The sequence below is a fragment of the Acomys russatus genome, chromosome 5 (genome assembly GCF_903995435.1).
Source record: "Acomys russatus chromosome 5, mAcoRus1.1, whole genome shotgun sequence".
Classification (NCBI taxonomy): Eukaryota; Metazoa; Chordata; class Mammalia; order Rodentia; family Muridae; genus Acomys; species Acomys russatus.
In genome coordinates, this window is record NC_067141.1 from 66,070,089 (window position 1) to 66,088,720 (window position 18,632).

General features: G+C 45.4%; 1 protein-coding gene across 1 annotated transcript in view; it reads left to right on the plus strand.

The window, feature by feature from the left end:
* Pdcd11 (programmed cell death 11) overlaps positions 1-18,632 on the plus strand; it is a 46,480-nt gene that overhangs the window by 23,087 nt on the left and 4,761 nt on the right. Inside the window, exons 18-26 of the mRNA XM_051146737.1 lie at positions 287-402; positions 2,376-2,923; positions 4,225-4,287; positions 8,413-8,521; positions 10,888-10,977; positions 11,140-11,242; positions 11,622-11,799; positions 16,535-16,591; positions 17,088-17,210. Coding sequence (XP_051002694.1) covers positions 287-402; positions 2,376-2,923; positions 4,225-4,287; positions 8,413-8,521; positions 10,888-10,977; positions 11,140-11,242; positions 11,622-11,799; positions 16,535-16,591; positions 17,088-17,210 — 1,387 coding nt within the window. The remainder of the gene's footprint in view (positions 1-286; positions 403-2,375; positions 2,924-4,224; positions 4,288-8,412; positions 8,522-10,887; positions 10,978-11,139; positions 11,243-11,621; positions 11,800-16,534; positions 16,592-17,087; positions 17,211-18,632) is intronic.

Sequence of the window (18,632 nt, forward strand, 5' to 3'; positions counted from 1 at the left end):
CAACCCTTCTCACAAGCTGCTTTTGTCAGGGCGTTAGTTACATCACCAGGACACTAAGGTAGAAGAGGCTTTATTTTATCTGCGTAAAGTTGGACTTTCAGGTTGTTAAGTTATAAACTAAGGCCCACTGCAGCCCTAGCTATGTGTGGTAGACCACCTTGGTTTCCTTAACTATGGGCCGTGTAGATGGAACCATCTTTACCTATTAGACTGCTGAGTCCCCGAGAAGTGCCTTCCCTTCCCCCCTTCCCCAGGGCTGACTGCTGTGCTTGGTTCTGCACTGCAGGCCAGGAGGTGGAGTCCGGGCAGAAGAGGAAGGTGGTGGTCCTGCATGTAGACATGTTGAAGCTGGAAGTCCATGTATCCCTTCACCAGGACTTGGTGAATAGGGCAACTAGAAAGGTAAGCTGACTGCAGTCTCCATCCTGTGGCTTTATATCTCAACTTCCACACTCCACTCACAGCTCAGGGGACTTGCAGCTAGAGTGACCTATGCCTGGTTCCATCTAGGACATTTCCTGTTTTTACCTCTTTTCCTAGTGTAGTTAATAGGACAGATTTTCAGCTGCTGAGGGTGACAAATGTTATGATCCCCCATCTTTAGGGCCGATCAGGTACTGTAATGGATGAGTGAGACATACAGACAAGGGAGTGTTAGAGCTGGGAACCAGACAGACTGGCAGGTGTGTGCCATGGGACATACAGATGAGGGAGTGTTAGAGCTGGGAACCAGACAGACTGGCAGGTGTGTGCCTGGCCCACATGGGACAGACTGGCTCCATCTCGTTGTTATAAGATTATCTGGGTCTAATGTTACTAAATGTATGTAGTCATCCACCCCGCACCAATCCCCACCCACCCCTTTGGGTTTTCAAGACAAGATGCCTTTGAATTCAGTCCTGCCTCAGCCGCTCAAGTGCTGGGTGTTTTGTGTTTTTTTATAGGCATGTATCACCATACTATTGATTTTTTTTTTTCAAGACAGATTTTGGGGGGTGGGTTGCGGGGGGGGGCAGAGAGGGGAGTGTTGAGACAGGGTTTCTCTGGGTAACCCTGGCTGTCCTGTCCTGGGCTTGCTTTGTAGACCAGGCTGGTCTCACAGCAATCCACCTGCCTCTGCCTCCCCAAGTGCTGAGATTAAAGGGTACACCACCACTCCTCTCTCATACTTTTAAGTTTTCTTTCTCTCTCTCTCTCTCTCTCTTTCTCTCTTTCTTTCTTGAAAAACCAAAAAATAAAAAGAGGTTTAAAGAAAATCTCAAAATCCATAGAAATTTTCTCTGGGTAAGAATATACAGATTCTTGTATTGCTTATTCAAAACGAAATACTTGGGACCAGAAGTGTTTCAAATGTTTAGGCTTTTGCTTTTGTATTTGTTTTTGTTACTTGAGCAGCGTTTTCCCTCTGTAACCCTGGCTGCCTTCCGTTCCCTGGGTGCTGCTATGACAAGTGTGCACCCGTGCGCTAGGCAGCGTCAGCCCATTGAACTTGGAATAGTTACATACACATCGCTGGTCGAGCGTTCCCAATTCAAAAGATCTGAAACCTGAAATGCCTAAACTGTAACACTTCTAAAGTCTCATATGTTAATACCTCTCAAAAGTGAGGATTTGGAAGCATTTCGGGTTTCAGGTTTTTCAGTTAGATGTGTTCAGTTGGCATTTGATTGTTATCCCAAGCATTTTTGTGTTGCTGGTTGTTTGGTTTGTTTTGAGACAGTTTTCTCACTATGTAGCCCAAGCAGACCCAGAAATCAGAGTGACCTTGAACTCTGAGGGATGGTCTTACCTCAGCCTCCCAGGTGCTGGGCATGGCAGGTGTGTGTCACCTTGTCCAGTGCTCTCACTGCTGTGTAGGACCCTCCCATCTCACCATCTGAGGAAGGCATATGCACAGAAGAGAGAGGACACAATGGGAGTGAGCGCAGTGAGGCAAGCAGAGTGCTTTGCACATAGTGAGCTCTCATAGTGAGCAGTACTGCAGGACTGTGCCTCAGATTCACCATAGTAACCCCAAAGTTCAGATTTAGTAGTAGTTCTAGGATGGAGCATAGGAATTTGAGTTCAAAAAACTGAAGCCAGGCATGCTAGCATACCTCTGTAATCCCAGCAGGTGGGAGGCTGAGGCAGGAACAGTGTGAGTTCTAGACCACTGGATTATATAGCAAACCTTGTCTGAAAGAACAGAACACAGAGGATTCTGGGGATGCTGGGAACTGAGTGTTCAGGGAAGAAGAGCCATTTCTGTGGAGGAAAGCTCATTGCCTAAGCCCAGTCTCCTGGGTGTCAGGGGGGTTCTTCATGCCATGTGGGTCCATGAATAAGTAACCGTACTATGGTGTGGAGAGAGTGACTATGGCTCTTCCCTTTTCCAGCTGAGGAAAAGCAGTAGACACCAGGGCATCGTGCAGCATCTGGAGGAGTCCTTTGCCGTGGCCTCCTTGGTGGAGACTGGCCACCTTGTGGCTTTCTCCCTGACCTCTCACCTCAATGATACCTTCCACTTTGACTCTGAAAAGCTACATGTGGGGCAGGGTGTCTGCCTCACCCTCAAGACCACAGAGCCAGGAGTGACCGGTCTGATTTTGGCTGTGGAAGGTCCAGCTTCTAAGAGGACCATGAGGACAGCTCAGGAGGATTCAGAGACAGTTGATGACAAAGAGGAGGAAGAGGAGGACTCATATTTGTCTGTGAAATCTAAAAAGAAGCATAGCCTGGCTATTGGGGACAAAGTCACTGGGACCATTAAGTCTGTGAAGGCCACACATGTTGTTGTGACTCTAGAAGATGGCATCATTGGCTGTATCCACGCCTCCCGCATTCTTGATGATGTTCCAGTGGGCACCTCACCTACAAGCACACTAAAAGCTGGGCAGCAAGTCACTGCGAGGGTGATTGGTGGACGAGATGTGAAGACATCTAGGTAGGAGGTTTGGGGAGTGCTGGGATTAAAAGCATGCGCCACCACACCAGACTACATGCAATTTAAAAAAATATATATTTATTTCATGTACATGAGTGCTCTATCTGCAGGCCAGGAGAGAGCATTAGAGGGCGTGGATGGTTGTGAGCTGCCATGTGGTTGCTGGGAATTGAACTCATGACCTCTGGAAGAGCAGACAGTCTCTTAACCGCTGAGCCATCTCTCCAGCTCTACATGCAATTTTCTAACACCTATATTCCCATTCCTTCCATAACTGCTGCAGTCCTCTCAAAGCCAGCCCAATCTCCTGCCTCAGTCTCCCAAATGGTAGGAAGCAGAGGCAGGCAGATTGCTGTGAGTTCAAGGCCAGCCTGGTATACAAAGAGTCCAGGACAGCCATGGCTACACAGAGAGACCCTGTCTTTGGGGAAAAAAAAAAAGTTGCATGTAAATAATGTTTTCTCTTCGTTATCTAAAAGGCAGTCATTCAGAATGTTCTACCTGTTACTATTTAAAAATAGAATGTGCCAATTAAAGGGTGGATTTAAAGTTAGACCTTGAATTTCAGATTAACTGCTGAGTTATTTCTGTAATTTGTAAAGTGATAATGGCCTAGCCTGCCTTGGAGGGCAGAACATGTGTGCTGCCTGCATAGTAGGTGGCTGCCTGCATAGTAGGTGGCTGCCTCACCTCTGGGTCAGTGTTTATCAGCAGTTCTCCTAGTATAGCCTTCACGGCACATCCTATACTTGTACGGTGTGTGCACGTGCACGTGCGTTCCCAGGCGCACACACACACTACAGTCCATCCATGGCCGTTAGAAGAGACTTTGAGGAGTCAGTTCTCTCCGTCACCTTGTGTGATCTGAGGATTGACCTAAGGTACTCAGGCCTGCACACAAGCTGTCTTAACGATGGCCCCTTACTCTAAATCTTCTTGTGTGTTATCATACTTGAATTCCTTGCTATAACAAGAAAAAAACAGGGTTCAAAATCTGGCCTATTGATATGGGTGACATATTAATTTCAAGAATTAAATACCGGATCTCTGGTAAGTCATCCATCCTCTGTAGACCTCGAGAGTGAAACAGGAAATAGGATCTGTAAGTGAAGTCTTTTCAGGGCCTGATATGATAGTCCTTAAAGATCCTCAGTGGACCTCTGTCAGCCTTGTATGGTGGTCTGTGTGTTGCAGGGCAATCAGCTTGGGTGGGTGAGGTCAGGGGGAGGGGAAAGGAGATTCTGATCTAGGATCATTGTGTTAACAGACAGTAAGAAGTGACTTGGTTTCTTCCTCTCTAGGTTTCTTCCAATAAGTCACCCCAGATTTGTTCGGACCATCCTGGAGCTGAGTGTTCGGCCAAGGTGAGGGAACCCTAGCAATGTCTCATGGAAAGAGTGCTGGGCTTTGGAACCAGTGACCTGAATTCTTGATCTTGCCAGTGTTAGGGCTTCTTCCCTCTCTCTGTCCAAGTCTCCTTATTTATCCCGACAACCTGGGTCTTCGTCTAGGTGGAAGTGCTGAGGGAGACTCTGCAGACACACAGAGCATGCCTGCACCTCCAGCTCAGCAGCTCACCAAGGAGCCCGCAAGATTGGTTTGTTTTTAAAGAACAGCGATTCTTGACTACTTGCTTTTGTTTGAACATGCTGAGGATGGCAACTGAGGTCTCATGTTACCACATGGCTGCACTTCAGCTCCTGTATACTCTTTTTAAACCTAAGGCTAGTTAGAGGTATGAAAATTAAAGTGAGGTGGGCATGGTGGTGCACACCTGTAATCCTAGCATTTGGGAGGCAGAAGCAGGTGGATCTCTGTGAGTTTGAGGCTAGCCTGGTCTACAAAGCGAGTCCAGGACAGCCAAGGCTACACAGAGAAACCCTGAACCTCTGGGTCATGACCCTTTTCATAGTGGTCGCCTGAGAGCCTACATATCAGATATCTACATAACAATTTATAATAGCAGCAAACTCACAGTTATGAAGTAGCAATGAAATAAGTTTATTGGTTGGTCACCACAATATGAGGGCTGTATTGAAAGGTCATAGCATTAGCAAGGTTGAAAACCACTGGCATAGAGGCTCATACCTGAATCCCTATCATTTGGGAGACTGAGGCAGGAGGATTGCCACAATTCAAGGCCATGCTAGGCTGTAGAGTAAGAGTCTGTCTCACAAAGCAAGAGTAGAATGTCAGCACTGCTACAGGTTCATTCTCAGCCCAGTTCTCTAGAACTCAGCGATTCCTGAAAGAAGCACATAGCCAAGATACCTAGTCAGTCAGCACGTGCAGCTTAAGTGCTTGGTGTCAGAAGGCTGATGTGTGAGTTCTGCAGAGTGACATTGTGTCGGAGACCCTGGGGGAAGACTGTGGTCCCTGTGGTGATGTCTCCTGTTTACATATTGTAACCATTTTGACCCTGTTCCTTTCTGCTTCCTCTATAAAAGACCACAACCTTTGTGGGTTGATGGGCCATCAGTAAACCATGCTGAAGACACATGACCATAAGAGTGTTATCCAGGGTCAGCCTGGCATCAACAGGTTGTCAGTCTTACACCAAGGGATGCTATGGGAAGACTGGAAGTAACATCTGAGTAGTGTCTGGTCAGAGCCTGAAGGATCACAGTTTCTGGGAAGGCTTGTGTCTGCCATAAGGGGTTATTTCTGGGACATTGAGTTCCATTTGCTGACCATGTTTTTGAAACTTCAAATTCAGCACATTAACTTTAGATTAATAGTTTGTTTGGTGCATACATCACATATCTTTGTTTATTCTGGTTTCCTTACCTATATAGGCTTTTAAATTTATATCCTCTATAGTCTTTGTTGTGAAAAATGAAAAGTTTTCACCATGTTAGTGGTTTTAGTACAGTATCTTTCCCTTTGCACTGTGATATCAACACAACTTTTAATGAAGATTGAGGTCAAGCTGTTTATTTGAACTAAGGGTAAAGATCAAACTAACGGATATTGCCAGGGATGTCAGTGACAGAAGCCTCACTACAGTCCCCTGGAGTACCAGGACATATTGTCCTCTGCTCTCTGTCTTGGGAGCCCTGTGTCAGCCAGAATAATATTACCTGGCTGTGGAAGGGTGGGCCATGTCTGGAAATCACTGGATTCATGGAAGAGATGGGAAATGCAAAGACATCATAAAAGACAAACAGCCGGGTGTGGTAGTGCACTCCTTTAATCCTGGCACTCCAGGGCAGAGGCAGGCAGTGGATCTCTGTGAGTTCAAGGCCAGATTCGTTTACAAAGTGAGTCTAGGAAAGTCAGGGCTACAGAGAAACCTTCTCAGAAAAACAAAACACAACCAAAAAATTTTTTGAAGAGGTCCATCTTCAGCTGATACCAGAAGTCAGTAGAGGGCAGTAAGACCTCCAGGCATTCTTGCTTCTTGCCTTAGTGCCCTTAGCTGAAACTTTGTATGGGAGAGGAGACATGTGTTTCAGGAACACAAAAACAACATTGTCTAAGAAACAACAAAAAGGAACTGTATCTTGAAAAATCAAAAAAGAAAAATATATTCTTTCTTTTTCTTTTTGTTGTTCTTTTTTTTGTTTTCGAGACAGGGTTTCTTTGTCCTGGAACTCACTCTGTAGACCAGACTGGCTTCAAACTCAGAATCTACCTGTCTCTGCCTGCCAAGTACTGGGATTAAAGGTGTGAGCCACCACCACCCAGCTCAACCAACATATTTTGTTTTCTTTCGGTAAAGCCTGACTTTTATTAATGTCCTTTCTGCTCTCTATGAGCTTTCTGTGTGTGCCAGGATTAGGCTAAATAAAATTTGTTGCATTTTTTAAAAATGTTTTAAATGGATCGCTGTTGCTCAGTGGTAGAGTGCTTACCTACAACATGCATGGGCCTAGATTCCATCCCCAGCACTGCTGAAGAGAAATTTTGGGCGGGGAGATCTACTCTCTTGATGTCACTTTAAATGATAGTAATTTATCCCATGAAAGTACCAAACCATACTCATTCTCAAAATGACGGAGTTATGCCGGGATTAAATGAAACCCAGTAAACACCAGGAGCCAATACAGATGCAAACACACAAGGGCCCACACTATCACTGACACAGCGCATCAGGTGTGAGCCCGAGTACACGTAGGAAAGAACTTCTATAGATTGTAATAAGCTAGAGAGCAGGTGAGTGGGTTTCTAGCTTGGCAAGCACCCTCTTTGCTGTCCTTTGAGCTAATTGGTATTCATCCTGTACAAGTCCGCTGTCAGCCACAGACAACTAACTTCTGAGGAATAACTCTTGAGACATCTGGGGGGCATCTGGGCTTTTATTACTTTTCTGTTTTCCAGCTAATTGGTTCTTTCTCTATTTATGTGCCAAGTGTATATCTTCTGTGGGTTTTTCTAGATGCAGAGGAGTAGGTCACCCAAATACAGAAATGGGAGTTTTAAGCAAGATGGAGTTATTTTGGTCTATCCGTGGTTTACTTTTGAGCTTGTTTCTCATCTTCGTAAAAATTATAGAAAATTTCTTATAACGCCATAGCAAACCACACTGAACTCACTCCCTCTTTGATGGAATTACTGAATCAGAATATATGTGCAGTTGCAGGTTATTTAGCATAAAAAAGTTTCTGCACTCACTAGCACATATGACCATATCTTGCCTTTTTTTTCTTTTTGGTTTTTCAAGATAGGGTTTCTCTATGTAGCTTTGGCTGTCCTGGACTTGCTTTGTAGACCAGGCTGGCCTCAAAGTCACAGAGATCCACCTGCCTCTGCCTCCCAAATGCTGGGATTAAAGGTGTGCGCCACCATGCCTGGCCCCATATCTTGCATTTTTAACAACAACACTGTACAATTGTATGGATGTAAATTTAGTGATTTATGGATTGACAACTTTCAGATCACATGCCCTTACATGTCTGAAAATTAGTATGGTGGAGGTCAGAGGCCTGGCTTGACTTAACCCCTGGCTGCAGCTCCTGGCCAGATTACCTAATTCACACATGAGGTTGTGGTCAAGCTCAGTGAGAGCTTTTGTAAGGGCATTTCTGCAGACTAAAGCAAGTACTATGGGAGGAATAAGAATAATTTTTTGTTTGTTTGCTTTTTTTGTTTTTTGAGAAAAGGTTTCTCTGCTCTAGCTGTCTTGGAACTCTGTAGACCAGGCTGGCCTCAAACTCACAGAGATCTCTGCCTCCTGAGTGCTGACATTAAAAGCATGCGCTACCACCCCCAGCCAAAATAAATTTATTTACCAAGTTTGTCAAAGATTCATGAACTAGTTTGCCACTGGTTTATATATGCATTAATAAGTGGGGAAAGAGGTGATCACTGCTGGGTCGATTATTGAGAAGATTCTCCTTTAAGGAGAATTGTCCTTTTAAGGAGAGATTGTCCCTAAGAGTGAGACTAGTAGAGTCCCGCACCAGCACTCTGTGGTCATTTGAGGGAGTTCTTTCAAGCTAGAGTGTACCCAGTGCTTGGCTTACTTCTTTTTGCCCTTGTGCACACAGTGAGTTGAAGAAGGATGACTACTGTGCTCTTAACACTCACTCTGTGAGCCCCGTGGAGGCGATAATGCAGTACCAGGCTGGACAGGCTGTGACCTGCTTCGTCAGGAAGGTGAGTGGGTACTGCCCTCGCTGCAGCAACTTCAGACCTGCAGAGCAAAGTAGGGTCAGAGACTCTGCACTGAGTCTGCCCTTACTACCATGTAGCCTGTGGGTGATGATGCAGAGGGGTGGCAGGGAGCGATGTACCCTAGTCTTCCCTTCTATGTATGTCCTAGCTCTGGTCACTGACTCTAAGGAGCTGTTTGTCCAACCTTTGAAGGAACACTGTCAACTTAAAGCTTGAACTGAGTGAGAACACCAAAAATGTAATACAGAGGGCTAGAGATGGCACAGCAGTTAAGAGCATTTGCTGCTCCCAGAGGACCCAGGTTCAGTTCCCAGCTCCCACCTAGTGGCTTACAGCTGTTTGATAACTCCAGTTCTGGGTGACCAGGGACCCAGCATCCTTTGCTGACCACCCTAGGCACCAGGCATGCACATGCTACACATACATACATGTAGACAAAAGACACATAAAAATAAATCTTTTTGTTTGTTTGGGTTTTTGTTGTTGTTTGGTTTTTCAAGACAGGGTTTCTCTATGTAAGAGCCCTGGCTGTCTTGGACTCACTTTGTAGATCAGACTGGCCTCAAACTCAGAGATCCGCCTGCCTCTGCCTCCTGAGTGCTGGGATTAAAGGCTGTACACCACCACCGCCTGGCTAAAATACATGTTTTTAAACTATGTAATATAGAGGAAAAGGTTTAAAGGACCAAATTTTTAAAAGACAGACAATCAAAAAGGAAGCATGGATATTTTAAGGTAACTACAGACAGTTCCAGAAGAACCAAGCAATTGGTTGAGAATGAGTAGACAGGTTGATGTGGGGGCTGCCAGAGTCCAAACTCTGACAATAGACAAAGTGATGATGGAGTCGATGGCCTGTGTGATTAAGTGGATGGACATGATGTTAATCTGGCCGTCTCTGCTTTTATGAATGGACAAATGTAAGCACCATTGGAGACTCTAGATGGCCAGCTGCAGCTGTCTGGTGGAAGACATGATGAGCAGTACCAGACCTGATGCTGCCCCGAACCAAATGGACATGTTGCTCCAGGACATGGCAGGCCTTGACCTCAGCTAGAGCTGCTACAGGGCTAGAATACTCCATGGGCATAAGTGTGGCCTTCGCTGAGCAGGATGAGCTATCCCAGAGGCTCACTTACCTTTGATACCAACTCTGATTGGCACAACCACTGCAAGGTTTCCCTTTGACTAGTACGCTGTGTACTAGACACGTAGTGGATGTTGGAGTAACTTTCCATTCTACTGCAGCTTTATAGCCCTCCAGATTCATTGAAAAAATCCAGCCTTTCTCCACTATTTGGGTTTTTTTTTGGGGGGTTGGGTTTTATTTGGTTGGTTTTTGGTTTTTCGAGACAGGGTCTCTCTGTGTTAGCCTTAGCTGTCCTGGACTCGCTTTGTAGACCAGGCTGGCCTCAAACTCACAGTGATCCTCCTGCCTCTGCCTCCCGAGTGCTGGAATTAAACACATGTGCCACCACACCCTGCTTGGTTTTGGTTTTATATTGTGTTTTGAGACAGGCAGGATTCTACTCCTTAGCTGGTTAGAACTCACTATGTAGACCAGGCTGGCCTTGAACTCATAGAGGTCCCTTGCTCCTGTTTCCCAAGTACTGGGATTAAAGGCCTGCACCACCACACCAGCATATGAAGTCTTTCATTGCCAGAGTCTCTTCCATAATCATCTTTCTGGCATGTCGCTGATGCTTGATCCTCTGGTCACCCCTCTGCCAGTTGACATTCATAATCTCAGGTGACTTAACACAGCATATAAGGTTGTTCATGATCTGTTTGAACATTTTGTATTTCAGTCACCATGACAATCATCTTTGTTTTTCCTCCTGACTGTATCACGCTGGTCCCTGTCCCTAGTTGGTCTATTTTCCTTCTGCTTAGTACCCTTTAAGGGTCAGTGTCTATCACCTTCTCTGATTGTTGGTAGTTCCTGTAGCATGCTGTACTTCCTGCACACTGCTTGTAGCTCTAGTTATTTGCATGCGCGTTGACTGTTGTTTAAGCCCATGAGATGTGGAGGTGGGCAGAGCCATAGCTACATTAGGATGGATTTCTGTCCTTTGGGGAATTCAGGGCTTTGACCTTTTCTGGGGTTTTGTTTGTTTGTTTGTTTAGTTGATTGGTTGGTTTGGTTTGGTTTTTCAAGACAGGGTTTCTCTGTCTTGTAGACCAGGCTGGTCTCAAACTAACAGAGATCTGCCTGTCTCTGCCTCCCTGGTTGCTGGCACTAAAGACATGTGCCACCACACCTGGCTACCTTTTCAGTGTTTTTAAGAGAGTACATTTTAGTGGTGGCTTGGCCAACAGTGCTCTTACATTGCCCTGTCCCCCCACAGTACAATGTGACTAAGAAGTGGCTTGAAGTGGACATTGGACCAGACATCAGAGGGAGAATTCCCTTGCTGCTCACTTCCCTCAGCTTCAAGGTCAGTGTCTGGAGAGAAGATTCAAGAGTTTATATGGGGTTCCTGAACTAATGTGGGGTTTGGTGGTTTGGGAGGTACTTACTGTAGAGACTTAAATGTTATATTTTTGGATAACTGACAGGGAACATTAGACGAAAAAAAATTTTTTTTTAATCCTTTCAGGTTCTGAAACACCCAGACAAGAAGTTCCAGATTGGGCAGGCCATCAGAGCCACTGTAGTCAACTCAGATACCCCCACCGCTTTCTTATGTCTGTCACTCATAGGTGTGGAAAGGGGCCCCTGGGAGGAGAGGGCCTTGCAAGAGGGGTGGGGGCAGGCAGCTTCACCTACTGCCAAGGTTAAAGACCTTCAGTGTCAGAAAGCCAGTATAGAATTTTCTGGGAGGGTTTGGTTTGGTTTTGGTTTTCTCCTGGGCTTTGTTCTCTGGCTTTGTGACTCTTAGGTCTCCTTTTTCTAAACTTGGTTTTCCCAGGTCCTTTAGAAAGAATTATCTGTCACTAAGCCATGGGGTTCATGACTTCAAGCTATGATGAGCCCACTCAAGTTGGATGCCTCAAGTCTGGTTGGCCTCCAGCTCCTCTGGGCTGGCAGGCTGTAGTAGGCCAGACTGCCAGCTGCTTTCTTGTTTCCTCTTCCCACCAGGTCCCTACAAACTTGAACAAGGGGAAGTAGCCATGGGCCGAGTGTTAACCGTGGTACCCAACAAGGGGCTGACCATCTCCTTCCCCTTTGGGAAGCTAGGGAGAGTCAGTCTGTTTCATGTGAATGACTCCTATTCTGAGGCATGCCTGGAGGACTTCTTTCCCCAGAAGATTGTCAGGTAAGCCATAGAGTTCTTCCTCCTTTGCCTACGTATGAAATGGGTGAGATTTTAAAACTGATATGTGGTGTGTGTGTGTGTGTCTCATTTTAGTCCCTCCCCTCCCCCACCCAGAAAAGTTTGCAGGGTTACTTACACTTGCTACCAGTTGAACTGCCGAAGCCTTTCCACTCGAACGTCCTGTGTTTATTAAAAACTCACACACAGATGAAGATGGAAAAGCTGCTGGTATCTGATTTCTGCCCCTATTCTCTTATAGTCACATAACTTAAGTACCTTTTGACTTGGTAGGGGGAAATATGACTAACATTTAGAACTACTGACAGCAGGAAGAAAGAGGAAAACAAAACTGAAAAATGTTTCCATACACCACAGCATATTGTGTGGACGGAGGACAAAGTTGGTTTTCTACTTCCATCATACTGTCTTGGGACCTGAATTAATTTCACCTTTACCCTTAAAACAGCTGAGAGAGGAGCTCTGGCCCCAGAGTGGATTTTGTTGTTGTTGTTGTTTGTTTTTCAAGACAGGGTTTCTCTGTGTAGTCCTGGCTGTCCTGGACTCGCTTTGTAGACTAGGCTGGCCTTGAACTTCTGCCTGCCTCTGCCTTCCAAGTGCTGGGATTAAAGGCATGCGCCAATACTGCCCAGCTCAGAGAAGATTTTTTTTTTTTTTTTTTTTTTGGTACAGAGTAGATTTTTTTGTTTGTTTGTTTTTTGTTTTTTGAGACAGGGTTTCTCTGTGTAGCCTTGGCTGTCCTAGACTCGCTTTGTAGACCAGGCTGGCCTCGAACTCACAGTGATCCGCCTGCGTCTGCCTCCCGAGTGCTGGGATTAAGGGCGGGTGTGGTGGCGCCCGGCTCAGAGTAGATTCTTAAGCATATTTTCATGTATGCAGAGTGCTAGCTAGGTATCTTTTGACATAATTATCACATGTTTTGTGTGTATGGATGGTGCACAAGTTGCCATCTTCAAAAAGGCCAGTCAGATAGATAGGCCTCATTTGTCTCCTGTGAATAAAGAAGTTAAGTGGACTCAGGTAGTGTCTAACTTCACGTAGCCTGTGTACTGTTTCGAAGCTGATGCCGTTTCTTCACTCTGCAGATAGAGGGTGCACTCTTTGCAAGCATCTTCAGTGACTAGTTTCTTGGGTCTGTGGATTTGCCAACAGAGCAGTTGGCTTCACAGGAGCCAGGGCATAGGAACCTCTGTACTTACCCACCTTCTTCTTGAGCTGCAGCCCAAGAGTGGTGCTAATTAGAGCAGCGGTGCTACAGCTTCATCTGAGGCCGTGACTGGTTTCATTTTTGTTTGCTAGCATACAAAATAATGACTATCATCATGGCATTTTCACATCTAAGACCATTGTACCTTGCTGATGTTCACACCTTTCCCATTACTTTTCCCCATCTCTTCTCCTTGGCTGGTCTACTTCTTGTCCCCAGATAGTCTCCTTTCTGCTTGCATGTTATGGGGGTGCAGTTAAATCTAAATTCTGCATATAAGAAAATAATGTAGCCCCTGTTGAGGTTGGGTCTGGTGCTATGTATTCTGATGCTAATTATTGGCGCCCAAGATCCAGTTGCCTCCCAGATGGCCCCATTTTACACCTGTCCTTGTTGTGTAAACCTTGCTCTACCTATTTAAAGCTGATTGGTAAATAAGAAATGCTAGCCGGGCAGTGGTGGCACATGCCTTTAATCCCAGCACTTGAGAGGCAGAGGCAGGTGGATCACTGTGAGTTCAAAGCCAGGCTGGTCTACAAAGTGAGTCCAGGATAGTCAAGGCTACATAGAGAAACCCTGTCTGGAAAAACCAAAACAAACAAACAAACAAAGTGCTAAAGCTTGAGATTTGGCAGAAGAGAGAGGTGGAGTTTGAGGTTTGCAGGCCTGAGAGGAGGGGGTGGGTTATCATGAGACAGGGAGAGTGGAGACAGGTACAGGAGTAGGAAGAAAAAGGAGAGGTTGAGATGGGTTAGTGTGGAGAGAAGCACATGGCTGGATTGGTGTGGATGGAGGAAAGTATCCCAGATAGAAATGATGAAAGCAGATGGGCTGGTATGGGGGCTGGAAGTGATAAGGATAGATAGAGGGTTAGTTCTGCCTAGTCTCAGGTAAAATGAGGCTATTTTAAAATACAACAGTATCTGTGTCTTTATTCATTATGATAGCGGGTTAGACAATACCACTGTAATAATTATAATAACATTAGATATTTTTATATTTTCTTTTTTAATATTTATTTATTTATTATGTATGCAGTGCTCTGCCTCCATGTATCCCTGCAGGCCAGAAGAGGATCTCAGATCACATTATAGATGGTTGTGAGGCACCATGTGATTGCTGGGAATTGAACTCATGACCTCTGGAAAAGCAGTCAGCATTCTTAACCACTGAGCCATCTCTCTAGCTCCTATTTTTATATTTTCTACAAGCCCCTGTCCATCCATCCCTGCATTACCCTTTTTTGTTCTTCCCTCTGTCCTATTATTTTACTTTTGTTTATCTTACGTGTGTGGGTGTTTTCCCTGCATGTACATCTGGGAAGCACATGTGTGCTGGTAACCACAGATGTCCCCTGTAACTAGAGTTATGGGTGGTTATGAGCTGCCATGTGGTTGCTGGGAATTGAACCGGGTAGTGCTCATAATCACTGAGCCATCTCTCCAGCTATCTTATCATTTTCCAAAGGAAGTGTGACTCTGTCTTTCTGAGTCTAGTTTATCAGCATGAACTTCAGTTTCACCTATTTCTCTACAAAGGATGTAGTTTTAGTCTCTATAATTAAGCAAGATTATATTCTGTGTGTGTATGACATTTTCTTTATCCACTTACCTGTTGATAAAACATCTAAGCTGAAGCCTTAATTTTTTTACTGGAAAGAAAACTTAAAATATATAAATAGTCTGTCTGTCTCTTCTCCTTCCTTCTCTTACCATATATACTTTGAGTTTTTTTTTTTTTTTTTTTTTTTTTTTTTTTTTTTTTTTTCTTTCCCCGTTTTTTGAGACAGGTTTTCACTGTGTAGCCTTGGCTGTCCTGGACTCGCTTTGTAGACCAGGCTGACCTCGAACTCATAGTGATCCACCTGCCTCTGCCTCCCGAGTGCTGGGATTAAAGGCATGCGCCACCACGCCCGGCCTTAATTTGATTTCTTATATTGTCTCTCATGTGCTTTTGCTTTCCAAACCAATTGCTCATTTTTATTTGAGACATTCATATTTTTAATTAAGAAAATCAACATGTTTTTTGTAAAAGGCTAGCAAGGGCTTTATAAACTGTTTCAGATGCCAACAGATAAACCTATGTCGTAGTTCCTGTGGTAGGTCATGCTGTGAACCCGTCATGCAGAGCTGAGGTGGACGTGGCCGCCTGTCCTGAGCATTCTCAGTGCCTTCTCAGTCACAGCTGAAGGAGCCTAGGTTCTCACCCTCCTCTACAGGACAGGGCTCTCCTTCTCTCCGCTCCAACACCCCGAGCCTGAGAAAGGCAGGGCAGCTGGCACTTGGCTAAAGTAAAGCACCAGGAGTCTGCGTCTCTTCCAGTGGGGGATGGGAGCCCTGGACTTAAGAGAAATCCAAATAGCTGAGCTCGCTTCGTCGGCTATGAGCTGAGACAACAGGCTCATTCCTTACAGTCTGGGCTGGCTTAGACTTGTGGTCCTCCTTAGAGGCCTTCCGGGTACTGCAAGTACAACCCACACCACAGGCCCCACTCTCAGTTCTAAGACCATTTTTGTAGCCTGAGAAAAGTGGCCTTGCAGAGCCAGATTTCAAGGTATGTAGGCTGTATACTCTGGGAGACAGGGACTAGAAAACGGTCATGGCCTACCTCCATCTCGGAGTCCCAGCTACTGACATACACCTAAGTTGTCAACTGCTTATCGAAGCCGAACAGCATAGAAACACCCAGAGCCTGGCAGAAGGGCCTTCACTGAGACCTAGAGACACAGATCATCTCTGGCCTGTCTCTTGAGGGTGTAGTTTTTAGCAACACAGTCATTTTGAATACTTTTTATGACAGCCAGACCTGTGAATAGCATGCAATTAGGATTCCCTTCAACTCCAGTCAGTAGTTGAGTCCAGTGAGTAGGAAATCATTTGCCTCAAGGTAGCACCTGAGGCCTCCTTGCAGCTTGTGGAAAGCAGGTGTCTGTTGTCGGAATGTTTCACATCCAACTGTGGCCATGGTCTTTTCTGCCTCTGCTCCTCTGCTTCTACTCAGTGGTGCAGGACTATGAGTTACAGTTTTACCAGTGAGAGCCATCCCTGCTTTCCCTCTTCAAAGTCTCTGCTCAGACCTCACTGATCTGCCCGGCTTACTCTTCTCTCAGCTGTCCCTTGGTCATGTTTTCCTGTGGTTTTGCTGTCTCTGGGATTACAGTTAGAGTTAATGTGAGGATGGTCTCGTCTCCTAAGTACAGCTATCTCTCAACTCCTGACAGATTATGTCACAATAAACTTGTAAGTTGAAACTACCTGAAGCTGAGAACACTGACTGCCTCTAACCAAGCAAACTCTGGCTTAGCAGCACAGTGCAGGTGACCATTCTGTCACCTCAAGGTCATGAGACGGACTGGAGCTTATCTTGCTGCCCAGCATTGTAAGAGTATCTTACTGCATATCACTGTCAGGACAAAATAGAGAATTAGTAAAGATTTATTTGAATTTTAATTTTATGCACATGTCTCCAGAAATACTGACATATGAATATGTCCTCTTTTGCCTGTTCCAGGTGCTATATCCTGTCCACAGCACAGCGGGTGTTGGCTTTGTCGTTACGATCGTCCAGGTGAGTGTTGGAATGGAAAAGTCGAAGAAACAGCTCAGCAGACTTAGGTTAGAGTGCATTACCCATGGCAGACTCTAAGTTTCCTACCTTCCCTCGAGTCTGTTTAAGTTGGTGATGGGGTGGGGTGGGGGGTATTTGAGTTGCTGGAAGAATCCAGGCTCTTATCTCAAGGGAATGGTTCACTTACCTACATGTGGATGTTGGAGTGAGGGGAGGTGTCTGGTTCCAAGCTTCATGATCAGGGGTGAGTGTGGGATAGAAGAGGTTAGCCAGCATTCCATTTGTTCTATGGCTAGAAATGGGTGTTGCTAAGGTCAGGCTTTCAACTTTGGCTTGTTTCTGTGCAGCCAGCTGCCAGGCATATAGCTCTGGCTGACAGGACTGCAGGAGTGAGCAGACTCTGTAGATTTCAGTCCTCTAGGGGCAGAGGCAAAGGCTCTGCAAAGCTTGTAGCAATTGTTAAAGGTATGTATATGTAAGCCTTGTATTCCTCCAGGACAAACAGAGAGACAAAAAGTAAAGTAGAAGATCCAGAAATTAACTCCATCGAGGACGTCAAGGAAGGACAGCTCCTGAGGGGCTATGTGAAATCTGTCCTGCCAAGTTCTGTGCTCATAGGGTGAGTAAAGTGAGGCACAGGCTTTGGGACTTGGATCTAGAGACCCAGGCGCTTTCCTGGCCTGCCTTCTTGGCTTCAGTCAATTTTGGTAAGAATAGAGGCGAAGAGAGCTTATGTATTACCAGTTTGTAAAATTCCAAGGTTTTTGGTTTTTTAGACAGGACTTCCCTGTGTAGCCCTGGCTGCCCTGGGCTCACTTTGTAGACCAGGCTGGCCTTGAACTCACAGAGATCCACCTGTCTCTGCCTGAAGTGCTGGGATTAAAGGCCAAATTCCAAGTTTTAAATATGCATTTTTAAAGAAGATTTTGATTATTTTATAATATAAAATATGAGTGTTCTAGCTGCATGTACACCTGCAGGCCAGAAGAGGGCACTAGAGAATACAGATGGTTGTGAGCTACTGTGTGGTTGCTGGAATTGAACTTGGGACCTCTGGAAGAACAGACAGTCTCTTAACTGCTGAGCCACCTCTCTAGCCCCTAAATACATATTTTTGCCTTTTAGGTGTTTTGCCTGCATTTTGTGTAGGGGCACCATGTGCATTCCTGGTGCTGTGGCTGTAAGCCAGCATATGAGTGCTAGGAGCCAAACTCCAGTCCTGGAAGAGCAGCCAGTGCTCTCCAGTCCCAAATGTTTAAATGCCTTTTTCCCCCCTTAGTTTTAAGTTACTTTTTTGGTTTTGGTTTTGGAGACAGGTTTTCTCTGTGTAACCTTGGCTGTCCTGGACTCACAGTGATCCACCTGCCTCTGCCGTCCCCATCCCCACCACACCCCACGCCAGTGCTTGGATTAAAGATATATACCACTACTGCCTGGTTTTAGAGTTTGATCATGATTCTTTGTTGTACTGTTGCTTGTTTATTTATCTTTCTGTCTGTCTGTTTTTGAGGGGCAAGGTTTCGTTATGTAACTCTGCCTGTTTTGTAACTCACTGTATAGACCAGGCTGGCCTCAGATTGACAGAGTCGCCTGCCTCTGCCTCCCAAGTGCTGGGATTAATACCCAGCTTCATTCTTCTATGATCACATCGCGTTCCTAAGCGCCAGCACTGTGCATTCCCTGCTCTTATATCTCCTCTCTTCTCTGTCTGTTGAGCAGTTTGTGATTTAGACATTATGTGCTTTAGTGGATAAAAGATAACCTGGTGGTGCACGGCTTTAATCACAGTACTCTAGAGGCAGAGGTAGGAGGATATCTGAGTTCCAGGCCAGCCAGGGCTACAGAGCTCAGTAACGGAGCCCTTGCCTAACTTGCCTGAGTTGGATTTTCAGTACCTCAAACAAAATCTAAATTCATAGCTTCACTATACATGATCATTTTTTCCAGTTTCCAAAACCATCTTTATCCTCCTGGATGCTGTGAACCAGTGTCTCATATATCCTATCAAAACCTAAGGCCTTGTAAAAGTGGAGACACTGCG